The 17002-nt window shown below is 38.7% G+C and overlaps 1 protein-coding gene across 1 annotated transcript in view; it reads left to right on the forward strand.

Annotated features, from left to right (window-relative positions):
- LOC149145507 (GATA transcription factor 28-like) overlaps positions 1-17002 on the forward strand; it is a 227125-nt gene that overhangs the window by 39321 nt on the left and 170802 nt on the right. Inside the window, exons 2-3 of the mRNA XM_089450569.1 lie at positions 12349-12435; positions 12535-12668. Coding sequence (XP_089306695.1) covers positions 12349-12435; positions 12535-12668 — 221 coding nt within the window. The remainder of the gene's footprint in view (positions 1-12348; positions 12436-12534; positions 12669-17002) is intronic.

A 17002-nucleotide genomic window follows, 5' to 3' on the forward strand; every position in this document is an offset into this window, starting at 1 on the left:
TTAAAATGGAAAAGATTGGCAGGAATAAATGAAAGTGCATGGACAAAAGCCTAGCATGAGCTCTACATCCCTCAATATCGCTCATTCGATTCCTGGCTAAATCATGATCTATGTAAATAAAATGAACTTTGAATATCCCACCCTTGATGAGAAAGGAAACACTTCATCTTTAAGGGTTCAATGATGAATCATTAAAAGTTTGTAATCCAAGCTATATATTTGAAAATTATGTTGAAAAAGGTGCACAAGATGGGTGGTAAAAATAGGTCAAGGAAAGGGGCAACTTAGGTCCAATGGTTGCTCTCTCTTCACATCATAATGCTTAAATATGTTAGGGATTGCACAGCTGGTACAAGACTGTGACATCCTCCATGAAGTAAAACCCATATCAAGTCATTGATCACTTATGCTTACTAATTGATGGGTTGGCTTAGAACTCTTCTTCCCCTTAGAGTTGTAAGTGCCTAATAGGGACTTGTGATAACCCTTTCATACCTGAGCAAGGTAAGTTGTTTACAAATCATAAACTAAGAAGACATTCGAAGATGATGCTTATGTGGGGTACTTGATGCCTTTTAAGATTGAATATGGTCCATTTTGATACTCTTATGGTTTGTGCACCTATGATGTTGATCTCACTTGATTTAGTGTTTTGCTAGATCTTTGCTCCTAGGTACAACTGGCATCCTTTGAAGGATTTTATGATGCTTATTCAACACTTCAGAGAGGATGTCCTTTTGGAAAAGTAACTAGTTTTGGTCTTCATAATTGTTATTGTACTCATTTCAATATGTATCTTATGTAACAAACAAAATAAAAGAAAAAGTTATTATTTCAAAGCATGGGTTTCATGCTCATTATTGATGGTATTCTAGGTAAAAGCATGTTCTTCGTGCTTCTAGGGTTTGATAGGCCATAGGATTTATTGTCACGAGTCAAGAGAGTCAACATCATTGTTATAAAACCCTTTAGGGCAAGATGTACCTTGTAAAATAATCTATTTTTGAGTTTAGAAAGTCATGGAAGCCTCTTAGCCATTAGGGCAATTTTGAGGTCTAAAATGGGCCTCCTAAGAAAATTATAAAATAATAGTGGAAATAATAAAATAAGATTAGATTACATCATCAAATTTTAGAGGGAAAAAAGAAAAACTATTTTTTCAATTCGTATTCTCAACTTATCTCCCTATGGGTTTACTCAAATTTTGAGCGGGAATACTCGTTGGATGTAGAATTTGATTCCTCATCCAAGGAGTACCCATATTGCATACTTTTGATGGACTCTGTTACATGAAAAATGGGAAATACATGGAAAAACGTGATTGCAATCACGTTTTTCCATGTATTTCTCATTTTTCGTGAAGTAGGGTCCATCGAAAGTATGCAACATGGGTACTCTTTGGATGAAGAATCAAATTTTGCATCTAACGAGTACTCACGTTTGAAATTTGAGTAAATCATTAGGGAGATAAGTTGAAAAAGTAGTTTTATTATTTTTTAATCTTTTACTTTTTTATTCCAAAAATGGTGAATCATCATCTTGAATCCTATTGGTTCTTATAAAGTTTATTTTGGTTGTACATTTTTCATAGGAGGCCCATTTTAAACCTCAAAAGTTCTCTAATGCATAAGTCGGCCTAGAGAGGGGCTATTCGACCTCTTGGAAAGGCTATATATAGAGACATCTTCAACCTCATTTGACACACAACAAGAAGTTCGATCTGCAATAAGAAGGAAAAATGTTGATTTGGGTTAGCATTGGATGTGCTCTAGCCACGAAATTTGGTGGAGAGGTTGGGGCACATGAGATCTCCATAACCCAGAAAGGGTTTGGGCAGATTCTAAACATATCAAGAGATATTAAAATAATTAATATTTTTAATGGAGTCCCTAAGTCTAAACTTAGGAAATATAAAATATTAATGTGTATTAATATGAATCTGTGTTAGAATGGTCCAAAAGACATGGATCAAGCCAGATCTAATCTTAGCCGTTGATTAGGGACTTAATCTCGGCCATTGAGATGTCAACAGGAAAAGTATAAGAGGAGGCTTGAGGGTCACTTGGAGAACACACCAGAGGATCAGTCATTCTATTCTTTAGAGCAGGGTTTGCTAAGAGAGATAGAATCAGTGATCGGGAGAGCAGCTGAGGGGCATTGAGTACAGAGAAACAGAGAAGGCAGAGATTGTGCCGAGAGAGCAGCGCAGCAGCCAAGGAGGCTGACGCAGGCCTAGAAAGGCTAACGCAGGGCCAGCTTGAGACAGAGAGGGGTTGACGCAGTCTAGATTGGGCAGACACTGGGGTTGCAGGAGCAATTTTGTGCTGAGGAGCTGCCGGAAGGGTTTTCCAGGGTTGCAGCCAGGAGATTTCTCTCACACTGTGAGGTATAGCTGCTAAGGAAATACTCTGTTGGGTAGGCCAATTTTGGAACCCAGATTGTACTCTGATATTGCTTAATAAAAAAACTCTCAGATAGTTGCACCGATTTTCTCGCATTGGGTTTTTTTGGGGACATTGGTCCAAAAATAATGGTGTCATGTGGTGTGTTTGTTCCTGTTTCTTTTAGTTGCTGATCTGTAATATGTTGAGCATGCATTGGTGTTTATTTTCAGTATTTACTTTGTAAATAACTTGTTAAAGAAAAATAACAAGTAGGTAGGAATAAATCAGATAAAGTGCATGGAGGGTTTCTAAGCTAAGTAAACTTAGAAACTTCAACATGGTATTAGAGTGTGATTGCAGATCACAGGAGGACTAAAAGACATCAGCCGAGCGGAGCAATAGCAGCAAAAAATAGCTATCTTGAGGTGACACAAGTTGTTTTTAGCAGCGCAGAAGCCAAGAAGTGTGACGCAGAGTTAGCCAGAGCCACGCAGAATAAGCCGGGCGCTGCACAGAGCCTCTGAGAGGCCAGTGTTGTTGACGCAGAGGGCTGATGCAGGGCATCCCAGGGTTGACGCAGAGCCAGCGTGAGGCAGAAAGGGGCTGACGCAATTCACAGAGAGGCAGGTGCTGGGGTCTAGAAGGCTGCAGGAATATTCAGAGTGGAGCTGGTGAGGTACTGTAGTCAGAACAGTACCTGACAGAGCAGGGCCAGAGGAGTTGTTACCGAGGGTTTCTAGCAAAGGAACCTGGATCAGCAGTGCAGTTGCACAAGACGATCAGAGTAGGGGACATCTCAACAAGTGGCAGAAGGATTTCCAGGAGGGAAATCAGGGCTTAGAGGGAGTCCAGAAGAGAAATTCCAGATGGGAAGTAGAGATTCAAAGGAGTCGAACAGAGAACTCCTAGTAGGGAAGTAGAGGAGCGTCATGGCACTTCACGGGGTAAGAGACCAGGATAGACTAGACCGAGCATCAAACTTCGCAGTCTGGAAGGCCAAAATCTTATCAGTGCTAGACAGGAATTGTGTCAAGAACTTCGCCTTGAAGACGATAGCTATCCCAGTCGACCCAAATGATAATGACAAGTACGAAGAGGCAGACAGCGCAGAGCTAGCAGGCTGCAGTAGTGCGAGAGGCATAGGAGTGTTGCACCAGTGCAGGAAGGCACAAAGATGTGTGCAACGGTGCGAGATGCAGGGAGGTGTTGTAGCAACGCGAGGTCAGAGAGAGGGAGCTATTGTCAGCGGCAGAGGGAGCTTCAGCATCAGCGGGTGTCTCTAGCCCAACAGGGTGGTCAGTTGGGAGATCAGTTACTTACTTCTCAGTAGCTGAGTTGTAGTGCAACAATGGGCAGCACGATGCAGCTTGATGAGAGGAGGTGCAGTGCTGGGAGAAAGGACTTGCAGCAGCACGAATGCAGAGGGAGCTGTGTACAAATGTAGCAGTGGCAGTGGCAGAACCATGGGTGGCAGTACAGGAGGCAACAGTGCAGAGGATGTAACATCAACACAGGTACTGATGCCGGATGATCAGAGTAATACTTAGTGAGGAGTATTGCTAGAGGACAGTCCTCGCTAAGAAGGAGTGTTGATTTGGGTTAGCATCGGATGTGCTCTAGCCACGAAATTTGGTGGAGTGGTTGGGGCACATGAGATCTCCAATACCTAGAAAGGGTTTGGGCAGATTCTAAACATATTAGGAGATTTTAAAATAATTAATATTTTTAATGGAGTCCCTAAGTCTAAACTTAGGGAAAATAAAATATTAATGTGTATTAATATGAATCTGTGTTAGAATGGTCCAAAAGACATGGATCAAGCCAGATCTAATCTTAGCTGTTGATTAGGGACTTAATCTTGGTCGTTGAGATGTCAATAGGAAAAGTATAAGAGGAGGCTTGAGGGTCACTTGGAGAGCACACCAGATGATCAGTCATTCTATTCTCTAGAGCAGGGTTTGCTAAGAGAGATAGAATCAGTGATCGGGAGAGTAACTGAGGGGCATTGAGTACAGAGAAACAAAGAAGGCAAAGATTATGCCGGGAGAGCAGCGCAACAGCCAAGGAGGCTGATGCAGGCCTAGAAAGGCTGACGTAGGGCCAGCGTGAGACAGAGAAGGGTTGACGCAGTCCAAATTGGGCAGACGCTGGGGTTGCAGGAGCAGTTTTGTGTTGAGGCGCTGCCAAAAGGGTTTTCCGAGGTTTCAGCCAGGAGATTTCTCTCAAACTGTGAGGCATAGCTGCTAAGGAAATTCTCTGTTGGTTAGGCCAGTTTCGGCACCTAGATTTTACTCTGATATTGCTTAATAAGAAAACCCTCAGATAGTTGCATCGGTTTTCCTGCACTGGGTTTTTTGGGGGACATTGGTCCAAAAATAATGGTGTCATGTGGTGTGTTTGCTCTTGTTTCGCTTAGTTGCTAATCTGTAATATGTTGAGCATGCACTGGTGTTTATTTTCAGTATTTACTTTGTAAATAACTTATTAAGGAAAAATAACAAGTAGGACAAGGAAAAAAAGGAGAAACATTAGCGAAGAAAAGAAGATGAGTTTTGGGCACTTTTCTTTCACACGTGCGAGTTTCTGGAACAATTGTAGGGGTCGAAATTTCTGCAGTGGCTGTAGGTTCGAAATTCTATTGCAAGGGGGGCGAAATTCTATTGCATGGGACTGAAATTCTGAGAATGGTGCAGTGCAAGAAGGATTTGTCCCTGGCTAACTTGGTTTGACTTTTACTTAGCTGGAGGGTCTTTTTGGAGGGTTGACTTGGTGTTGGAAGGAGGACTTGGTGTAGGGCTTGGGTCTTTGTTGTCTCATTTGAAGTAAATTCTATAAGAAGAGGAGATTATTTGGGTTTCCCCCTTGGAGGGGTTTTGCCCTAGCTTGGAGCCTGACATTTGTGTCCATTGTTCTTTTTGTTTTGAACTTGATATTTGTTTGACGAAAAGATCTAATAAAGAAACACAAGAAGATAAATAAGATTCACAAGTAGGTATTAAGAAATAAGGAAAATCTGAATTAATAACTGCCACATTGCATTTTCCAACATGGTTTCATAGCTAAGGTGAACAAGAAGGCAACTGGAAGGATTATCTAGTGGACACAAGAAGGGTTTTTGCAACTACAAGGGAGGCCGAAATTGCAGGTCTGGATGGCAGGGGATCGAGTTGCAGTATCAAGTTGCTAGAAGCGCATATATTCTGTTTTGACCTCGTTGATCTTGGAATGAGCCGTCTTGCTCAAAGGAGGAACTTTTAAAGAATTATCTTTTATCAAATCTAGAGTTTCTGCAATAGTTGCAGGATCGAAGGTGTAGATTAAAGTTGCAAGGTCAAAACTAAGGATCAAAGGTATAGTTGGTAGCTAGCTGATGCAGGATTAAATATTGCTGATCTAACCTACTTGAAAGACATATTTGAAGGAAGCATCAAAGGATCTTGGTATCATTCATCACTATTTGACGCTGTTGCTAAAAGTATCCTAGAGGACATCTTTCTAGGACATCATGGAAATCTCTTTGAAGATATTGAAAGCCTCAAGATAGTTGGAGACATCATCAAAGAAAGGAAGATTCTTGATTGACAATTAAGTATCATATTTTTGCTCTATGTTTGAATCTAAAAGGTCTTATGGGTTGTTTTTGCAAGGAAAACAATAAGCTTGTTGGATCAATAATTTACCTAGCATGGAAGAAAAAGATAGACTTGACACTTACAAAACATGAAGTAATGGAATATGTCTTCGGTGAAGTTACTGAACCTAGCAAAGATAGGACTCAAGAACTAGCAAAATACAAGAAAGGAGAAGTAAGGGCACAAAGGATCATTGTTGAATCTATTAAGGATCATCTAGTTCCCTTTGTTGCTAATTTGAAAACTTCTAAGGCTATGTATGACAAGCTAGTGAATTTGTACTCTATAAGTACATTAAGACAAAAGATGTCTTTGAGGAATAAGCTATATAAAATGAAGAAGTCAAAGGATGAGGACATGGCCTCTTTTCTAATGAAGATCTCTCAAATAAGAGATCAGTTGCAGGGGCTTGAGGAGACAATTTCGGATTTTGAAATGACCATATGTGTACTGAATGCTTTGCCACCATAATGGAGCAATTTTGCAACAAGCATCTACTCTAAGAAAGATTCAACTCCTTTTGATGAGTTGTGGGCTCAATGGATCCTTGAAGAGACTGGGATCAAGTCAAAGGATGTCAAATGAGCAGTCTCAAGCCTTCATTGTGAGAACCAAGAAGCTAAAGAAAGGAAAGTTTGGGAAGTCCAAGAAGAACCAAGACATGTCCAAGGTTTAATGCTTTGGATACAATGAATTTGGACACTTAAGAGGGACTGTCCAAACAAGCCAAACAACAAAAGAAAGGAAAGAAGTGAAGCTCACACAACTGAGGAGATGTGAGAACCTGAGAAGAAGTTGAAGAAAGAAGATGTCAAAGATATTGTCTATTAAAGAAGGCATTCTCCTTGCCAGGTTCTTTAGGAAGTTGGTCTTTCCTTTAGAATAACATGCATTGTTGTCTTGGTTTTGTACGTGCATAGCATCATAGATAGAAGCATGTGATAGTAGCATATTTAGAAGTCTACTTGATTGAGTTACTTTGTAGGAATCATCTAGTCTTTCAAAATTGAGATGGTTGGACCATTTTGCATATTAGTGTTCATCCAGGCATTCTAACATAATGTTAGAGGTAGTCATTTTGCTAAGATGGATCATTATGATCTTGGAAGAACCATCATCTTCTGGAACGCTCTTGCAAGAAGCATTTTGACAAGAATTAGTGTACATTCCATATATTATGGAAACGATACTCTTAAGGGATGAAGGAATGAAATTGGTCAAGTTGTAGGCTCATTATATAACATATAGCTAGATGATGGAATAAAAGTATAAGTATGCATATTGAAAGCAACCCTTGGATAAGATTCATATGTACAGAGTCTTGGAATATGCTTAATGTGGTATATGATGCTTACTCTAGAATGAATAAAGGATCAAGACTTTCTCACTAGGTTATGTAGAATAGTGATCAACATCCAGTATAGTCTTTGGAGGAAAATTGAAACTTGGTAATCAAGTTCAATCCTTGGGAATTTTCATGCATGAAGGGAGATTCGTGTGGAGATGAATCATGAAGATGTTGATGTTGTGATGGGAAGGTCATCATGATGAGGTAAGTCTAATATTTCGGTTATTGGTTATCTGGTTAACATATTGTTTTGCTACTTTTGAAGGATGTAGCAGGAATAGATGATGACAATTGTGGCAAGTTCAATTGTATGGATTGAAGATATGGTCTTGGCAATTATGAAGACAAGATGATTGCATCTTGGGAATGAGAGGTAGTAGTGCGAAAAGATAACCTGAAGGTCAAGTTTGTACAATAACAAGGAGATCACTTTCATGAGAAAGCTATGATCAACTTGAAGATTGGAAAGACTCAATATAATGTCTTTATTGTTGATGACGAGATTAAAGTGATGTGCAAGATTGATGACTTGGATCCTATCACAAGATTGAAGAAAGAAGATGGCTCCATGATACCTCAGAAGGAAGAAGGCTCAATATAATGAGATGCAAAGAAAAGAGGGAGCCATGCCACTGTAAAGAACTGGTAGCTGATACTCTTATGGAGACAAGCTATAAGGCTTGTGGTATTGACTTCCCAAATAGAAAGGAAGTCTAGAATCTCCTCTAAATTTGAGAGGGAGTAAAGGAGTCTCCTTGAAAAAGAGCAAGGATCTATTTCTTGATCAAGAGGAAATAGGGATATCCTCTCTATTTGAGAGGGAGTGATGTTGCACATCACATATGCATTCTCTCCTTCATGTGTCAAGCACTTGACTAGGACTAACAACTGTAAATCTAAGTGAAGGCCCTGGAGAGAGAATGGTGGAGGATTGGATAAACATTTGTGGTTTCCTTGAGGATAAAGCATCCAAGAAAGGAAAGGTATTGACACTCGTTGAGGATGGGACAGGTATCCAAGATAAGAATGGTCGAAGAGGATGAAATGACCTTGAGGATTGGGAATCCAAGATAAGTATAGTCCTTAAAGGACATACCTTGTGAACACTCGACTGGGGTATGTGCCTTTCAGTGGTAGTGCCGTACCACACGTAAAGCCTCCTAGCATAATGCTCTTGAATGAAGTCGAGCTTGTTTAGTTAGGCCTCAAAAGGCAATGCTTGTCATAATATTGATGCTTACAGTTGGCTTATCAATTCGACTCTTAAGTTTGAGAATGATGTTGTACTGGTTGTACAATTATGAATACCTTCCTAGTTAAGAGGGAGAGTTGGAAAAGTAACTAGTTTTGGTCTTCATAATTGTTATTGTACTCATTTCAGTATGTATCTTATGTAACAATCAAAAGAAGAAAAGAAAAAGTTATTATTTCAAAGCATGGGTTTCATGCTCATTATTGATGGTCTTCTAGGTAAAAGAATGTTCTTCTTGCTTCTGTGGTTTGTTAGGTCATAAGATTTATTGTCATGAGTCAAGAGAGTCAACATCATGTTTATAAGACCCTTCTGGGCAAGATGTACCTTGTAAAAGAATTTATTTTTGAGTCTGGAAAGTCCTGGAAGCCTCCTAGCACAAGTCGGCCTTGGCAGAGACATGTCAGCCTAGAGAGGGGCTATTCGACCTCTTGCAAAGGCTATATATAGAGACATATGTCAGCCTAGAGAAGGGCTATTCGACCTCTTGCAAAGGCTATATATAGAGACATATTCGACCTCATTTGACACACAACAACAAATTCAATATGCAATAAGAACTAGAAGGAATAAGAAGCGCGAAGGACAAGGAAAGAAAGGAGAAACCCTAGTGAAGGAAAGAAGACGAGTTTTAGGCACTTTTCTCTCACACATGTGAGTTTCTTTAGCAGTTCTAGGGGCCAAAATTTCTATAGTGACTGCAGGTCCGAATATCTGTTGTAGTGGGGCCAAAATTATGTTGCATGGGACCAAAATTCTAAGACTGGTGCAATACAAGAAGGGTTTGTCTCTCGCTAACTTGGTTTGACTTTTACCTAGCTGGAAGGTATTTTTGGAGGGCTGACTTGGTGTTGGAAGGACTTGGTCTAGGGTTTGGGTCTTTTTTGTCTCATTTGAAGCAGATTATATAAGAAGAGGAGATTTTTTGGGTTTTCCCCTTGGAGTGGTTTTTCCCTGGTTTGGAGCCTAATATCTGTGTCCATTGTTCTTTCTATTTTGATCTTGATATTTGTTTGATGAAAAGATCTAAAGAAACACAAGAAGATAAATAAGATTCACAAGCAAGTATTAGGGAATAAAGAAATTTTGAATTAATAGCTGCCACATTGCCTTTTACAACATGTCCAACCCCACTTAATGACTCCATTGGGCACTTTGACCTAGGGCATTGACCACTTATTGAGGATCATTGACCTTGGGATGCCATAGAACTATTGATGATGCTCCTCTCTCCCTCTAGGACATTGAATGCTGCTCTCTGAAGCTAGGACAATTGCCTTTAGAGTTGATCTGCCCCAATGTTGATCGGGCACCCCCAGGTTGGCATTGCACCTACTTGATGTATGTTGCCCTGTTTTTGAGGAGATTTGATGATGATGATGACGTTGGACCCTTATGGAGGGGATGTTACATTGCTTTACATGATGACGTCATGTCCTAGCTTCGTGATGCCCCCTTCATGATGCTTGAATTGATGACATGGGTAGGTTTGTGGATGATGTTTTGATGAGGGAGTCTTGATTGATGATTGAACACCATTTGATGAGGAAATGTGACCTTTGGGATGAGATGCACCCCTTTGAGATATCCATTGCCTATTTTAAGGATGGCATCACCCTTGGAAGGTTCCAACTCACACATGTTGGTTAATTGAGGCTTATCTTTATGTTTTATCGTTGAGTTAGCTATCTTTTGGGGTCAGTTTGTGACCTATCGAATTTGTAATCATAATTAAATATTATTTTAAGGCTTGTAGACTAAATTTAGAGAAATTCGACTTGGTTGACCTCATATAAATAGAGGGAGGTTGAATACTCTTGAGATCATCGTGACACTAGGACATTGATGCTCAATAGCTAGTCTGATCTCCCCTGTGCAGCATGGAGCACTTGTGGAGCGGAATTTCATGGGGAGGATATTTTATTGGATGGTTCTCTCTCTTGGATGATTATTGGTGGTTCTTTGATGATATGTTCTGATTCATGTAAGTATCTTCTACCATTTTGTACTTGTTTTCACTAAAGAACTATTGATGTTTTATGGCTCTAACATCTCCCTGAACGAGATTTCCATCAAGTTTCTGTTGATGAACCTATGCCTAGCTTCCTTCTTTCAATCTCCAAAGAAGATAGGAGGATGCTAGGGTTTAAGGGACCTAGGAACACAAACTTGTCTTCCTCTTTCATCTAGAAATCACTTCCATCAATCCTTTTCCTTAGATTTATTTACTCCTAAACTTTATTAGCCCTTTATTTAGAAAGACACTAGTTTTGTCTCTTCTGCCAATCCTGTAAATAAATAAAATAAAACTCTATAGTCTATACTTTTACATTTTATGTTTTCTAGGGTAAATTTGGGTTGCATAATGCATTACAATGAGATTGTCATTTTTCTGCATTATTTGCCTTGGACCTTATTGTCCTATGGTTAGACTTTGCATGCTTTCATTTGGAAAAATAAAAATATTATTTTTGATGCAATTTTAAGCCATAATTTAGGGCTGACGTCTAGGGTTTTTATTGCTGTTATGTGTTTTCGGCCATTGAAAATTGATGTAATTTATTCTCCTGTCTATTGATTGATCAACCTTAATTTTACACTTGTTTATCATACATTCTAGGACTCTTTTCATATTGCTGTTATAAAATACTTGCATGCTGTAAATTGTTGATTAAAACTGTAGTTTACAAAGTGTAATATCTTGATTGCATGTGTTTGAGAACCTATTTAAGCTTCTTGAGGTCACATGAAGACCTCTAGATTTAATCATAGAATCCTTTGAACTTGCTCTCTTGAAATTATACCTTAAATCACCTGAAACCTAAATCATTGCGTACTTGTCTTTGGGTGAACCTTGTAGTAGAACCCTTAGGGGGTATTCAACCTAAGATCATTTGGGTTCTTAATCCCTAGGATCCACTGGGGAAGCCTTGTTTGTGGGGAGTGTATCCAACCACGAAAGCAGGGGAGCAGTTGTGGTGACTATGGTAACTCTCCCATTGTTACTCTCAATCTAGATTGCTTAGTGAGGATTTGCAGTAAGGTGCTTGATTTTGCAGTAATAGGTCCTTAACTTTTTTTTTAAATGATCTTTGACTCTGTCATCTAAATTTTCTTTCAATTTTTTTTTTTAAATCATCAAATATTTTTCCAAATTCGAAAAATTAATATAACATTGATTCCTTTTCAAGATTTATTAGATGCTTTATCTCCCCTTGGATCCTCCTTTTTCAATATTGGACCCACATGAACTTTACATGTTTGAGATATCATATCACTCTAATACCATGTAAGAATTTAATAATTTATGCAGACATATATATATATATATATATAAAACAATTTTGTGGATGAGCTTTTAATGGTTTAAACTTTATAACTATATAGTGTATTCCACTAATATTCAATTCTGCTTTATGCATATTTTTGAATTTTCTATTTGAAAATTTTGCATGTTTTTCGTACTTGTGAGAGTATGCTCTTCTATTGGAGATTACTAGATTTTTTTCATATAAGTGTTTTGTCATACTATACAATATCATATCTGTATCTGCGATTGAATTCGGTCACTATAATTTTGAATGGGAAATCACTCTACTTGTGTGAGTATTGACAGTTTTACCAATTGATCAATTGGCTTTCTTCAGTTTCTTGTGTTTTAAGTTCTTTATGTTTTGCTTTGAAGGTGGCCAATACAGTAGAGAGTGCCTTTAAAGTTTTCTTGGATTACAGGTACAGTCAGTGCTTTTACTCTTGGGTGGTCGTGAAATACCTCCAGGCCTCTCAGGCATGCCTATTCATGGCCATCATCATCAAAAGGTGCTGTTTAACATTCTCCATTTTGACTTTCCAGTTTGTTTGATATCAATATCATCCTATTTGTTTTATTTGATAACTTTTTGAATATGGATTTTTCAGGTTTTGGCAGACATTCCACAACGTTTGAATCAACCACAAAGAATTGCTTCACTTACGAGATTCCGGGAAAAGCGTAAAGAGCGTTGTTTTGACAAGAAGATCCGCTACAGTGTGCGGAAAGAAGTTGCTCTTAGGTACATAATATTGTTTCATAGTTGTCTTGCAAATTTTTGGATAGTTTTCTAAGAAAAATATTTTGTATAGAGCATTATTGGTTAGTTCGATGAAGCTGTTTATATATGATTGCAATGCATGTTCAATTTGATATTCTCTTACATTATATATCATGCTTGGGGGTGCATGAATGTGCATCAATTTGAGTGTCTTCAATAGGCTTTCAGGGACATTGATTCTCTGCTATGGATAATTGTCTTATTTACATTTTAATGGGAGTGATAAGATCCAATTTATTCAACTAGGCTTTCTGTTTTTAATTTCAATACATATTCAATTTCAGATTCCGTTGCATAATATATCATGATTGGAATTACATGCCTGCATATTAATGTGGGAGTCATTATTCACCATATATGGTAGGGTTGCTACGATGTGTTTATTCTCTGTTGATTGTATACATGGCCCAATTTAGCTATTGATTTTGTGCTGATTGAGATCTTTGAATTATGGTAGTGCTGCTAGCTATATGTCGTCTATTTGAGTTTTGTGAACAAAGATCTCTTTGCATATATTATAGATTATAAAATCTGTTTTTGTACCTTCACATCCATTGTTGTGCTGGAGCAATTGTAATGTTGAATTCTTTCTCTTGTTTCTCTCATGATTCTGCGATTTTCTTTCAGATAAGGGTTTACTTCCTTTTGGAGGTTAGTGGAAAATTATATGAACATCTTTAATAAGATGAGAAATGCCTCATAAAGTACCATTCGAAGTTAGCAGGATTATTGATGGGGAATCATTTGGAGATATTTAAGAAATTTAAAAAACGCTACAAAATTTCACACAATGCCATAGTAGTGACTAAATAATAATTGGTAAAATCCTTCAAGTTTAACACTGAATTGAATCACTTGTCAGATAATTCTAAATTTGGCTAGTTAACCTTGACTTTAATTTTCCAATCAACCAGTTTAAATTGTAGGTAGGAGCTCCCCATGTTTAGCTTGGAAACAATAAGTACAATGGGGATAGGTGCTCTGTAATTTTTTTAAATTAAATTTAAGAACAATCAGTTTCTTAACTCTGTGATTTTTGATGCACACTTTTTTTTATCTAAATGTCTTACAAATACCTTCTATCCAATGAATGACCATAAAAGTAGACCAATGGAACTAAAAGAGTACCATCACTGTAAAAAGCATCTCATGGATCTTGATTCCAATATAGCTGGTTGCATTAAGCAACGAGTCTTGTTTTGCAGCAAAAATAAGTGGATGTTGATAGAGTTTGTGTTTTAGTAATTGTCATGTTACCAATCAAATTAGCAGTGTTGCCAAGGTCCTGACAATCTGCTGGATGGGGACACACAGGGTAGGGACCAATTGTTATCTCAGCCCAAGCCCTTGCTATTTAGGCCCAACACCCCCTAAATGACAAAGGGAGGAGTCCCAAGTTACTCCAAAATAAGTGTTGACACCTAATCTTCATGATTGGGGAATTTGTAAATAAATAAATCAGGAATGCGAACAGTCATCGGAAGATGAACTGAACAATCACTCCTAATGTATATAACAATAACCTACCTATGGAATAATCAGACGAATCAGTTTTTTCTGCCTTTGGAGAGTTACTGCCTGGCCTGACATGGTATTAGAGCCAGTTCTAAAAATAGTTGTAACTCCCTTCATTTCTGCCACTGCCTCTGTCCTGATCATTTCTGCCACTGCCTCTGTCCTGAGCGCTGCCACTGCCTCTGTCTAGAGCGCTGCTCTGCCTCTGCCTCTGTCGCTCTCTGAACAGTCAGAGCCATGTCATAAACGTTTCAAAAAAAAAGGGCGCTATTCCTCCTTTGATTATTCCGTGTACATTCCGTTGGAGAAACGGTTTCCTCTGCCACTGCGCTACGTCAATGAATCGATTGGGTTAATTTTCCAGACATTGGCTCTCTGGAAACTGCAGCTGTAGACCTGAGCATTTCCTTGGAATGTAAAGATCGATATTCTGTCCTTCTTCATGTTGATGGCGTCTCTCTGCCTCACCGGTGGTGAATCATGATTTATGTAACGAGCTGCTTGAAGATTTGAAGCGTATGTGAACTGATTGCTCGCACTGATAACTGGATTGCTGTGACTCGAGTCTACGTCGACGGAGTTTGCTGCAACGATGGTTTCGACCCGCCTGCTGAAACGAGTTATTTGCTGATCCTAATAGAGCCAGAGAAGTCGATTGGACGGTGGTAAGAAACTGGCGATTTCGACATTCTCTCCAACGCAAAAATGAGAAAATGCGGTAAAACTCTAAATCACTCCTTATGTAAAACCATAAATCTCTGCACTCGCGGGTAAAATTCTGGGTATTGTGGTATATGTTGAAGTGTTTCACTGTAATAGTTGACACTCAGGATATTTTAAGGAAGATATTTTCAGTGAGGGCACGCTTTGTAGACGGTTAGCTAAGGTATATCTCCAGCAATAAGTTCCAGTAATGCATGCGTGTTGGCATCCATTATAATTACCCGCAAACCCATGTGCCCACGAATGAAGCCTGGTAAGTAAGTTATAACCTTGTCCTTTACATCAGTTTGGATTTGGCGGTCATCGTTTCCGGCGGTGTATTGCAGAGTTGACATGGTATCATTGTAATAAGTATAAGGTGAAACCGAGTTTGCATCATTGTAATAAGTATTCAGATAATCTTGTAAGTATTGAAGTTATGTATGGATGAACAACTGGTATTATTTTGGATGCTTTTATCTAACATTAGAGGGATTTGAAGAAAATATAGTGCATAAAGTTGTAGCATAAGGAAGAGATTTGAAATCCTTTGAGAATGCCTTTTTGAGTGCAATTTCACTTTTTTATCAGCAGAAGTTCTTTATCAGCAGAAGTTTTTAATCAGCAGAAGTTTTTTTTATCAGCAGAAGTAATTTTTTTACAGAATGCATTCAATCATCTCTATGGTAAGAATAGTTCTCACTGGCAAGGAGAACTATCCTGAATGGTCCCAAATGATAAAACACACCCTCATCTTCAATGAGTTGTGGAAAGGAGTGTGTGTCGGAGAAGGAGACAATGACCCAGTGCAGCCTACATCAGACAAAGAGCTCGTCATTTGGGAAAACAAGAACAACAAAGCCTATGCATTAATCGCAGCATCTGTAAATGAAGAGGTGAGTCGCCATATTTCATCGTATTCAACTGCCTTTGAAGCTTTACAAAAGCTGAAAGAACTCTATGACTCACATTCTGCACTTGAAGTTGTTCAGCTCATGATTAAACTCTTCACTCTTGAACTGAAAAATAATGATCCTCTTGCTCTTGCATCTGAAGTAAAGTCTATAATGCATGATATCAAATCCACTAAGGTTGAGCTGGATATCCCTCTTATTGCTTTTCTCAAGGCACTCTATTCTACCTACTCCAATTATCTTGAGTCTTTACAAACAAATGGAAATCTTAAAGATATAACCTTTGACTCTCTTGTGAAAAAGTTTGCTGAAAGAGAGAAAGCCTTTGGAAAGAAGACAGCCCCTGAATCTTCTGAAGGGACTGTGTGCCTTGCTCATAAAGAAAAGCATCCTGCTCAAGATTCTACAAGATGAAGAGGTGGACGAAGAGGAAGAGGAAGATACTTCAGAGGCAGGGGGGGCAGACATTCTCAAGGAGAAAAGGCAGATCAGCATTGCATTCGCTGCAAACGAAATGGATTACATGATGCTTTTACATGCAAGCTACCATGGGACAAAATTGAGCAGAAAAGAAACCAGCAGAAAGGTAAAACTGATGATACAGACAAAGGTAAAGCACCTGAATCCGCTCACTATATTGAGGCACAATGTAACATTGGAGTAAATGAAGATTTGTTTAATGCTTCACTTGCTTCTTCGAAAAATGATTGGTTGCTTGATTCAGGGGCAACCTGTCATATCACTTATAGAAAAGATTTTTTTGAAGATTTCACTGACAATGTTGATGGAGCAGTATACTTTGCAGATCAGTCAAAAATCAAGCCATCAGGGCTTGGCACAATCAGGCTTAAACTGCCTGGTCTTCTAGACTTTCCTCTGGATCATGTTTTATATCTCCCACAGCTCAAGAGAAACTTCCTGTCCTTGGTCCACATCCGCCAGCAAGGTCACTCCATTCATATGTTTGATGGCAAGCTTGAGGTAAGAAAAGCATCTGACCACTCACTTGTCATGAGGGGAATAGAAGAAGAAAGACTTCTCAAACTGCAAGGAACCTCTGCTCATGCACAACATTTCTCATATATTTCTCATCATGAAGAAGGTACACTTCCATCAAGTTTATTATGGCATGCTAGATTTGGACATTTAAACTATGACAGTCTC

The sequence above is a fragment of the Pinus tabuliformis genome, chromosome X (assembly GCF_031772625.1).
Source record: "Pinus tabuliformis cultivar Carrire ecotype Pingquan chromosome X, CPIR1, whole genome shotgun sequence".
In the NCBI taxonomy this organism is placed as follows: Eukaryota; Viridiplantae; Streptophyta; class Pinopsida; order Pinales; family Pinaceae; genus Pinus; species Pinus tabuliformis.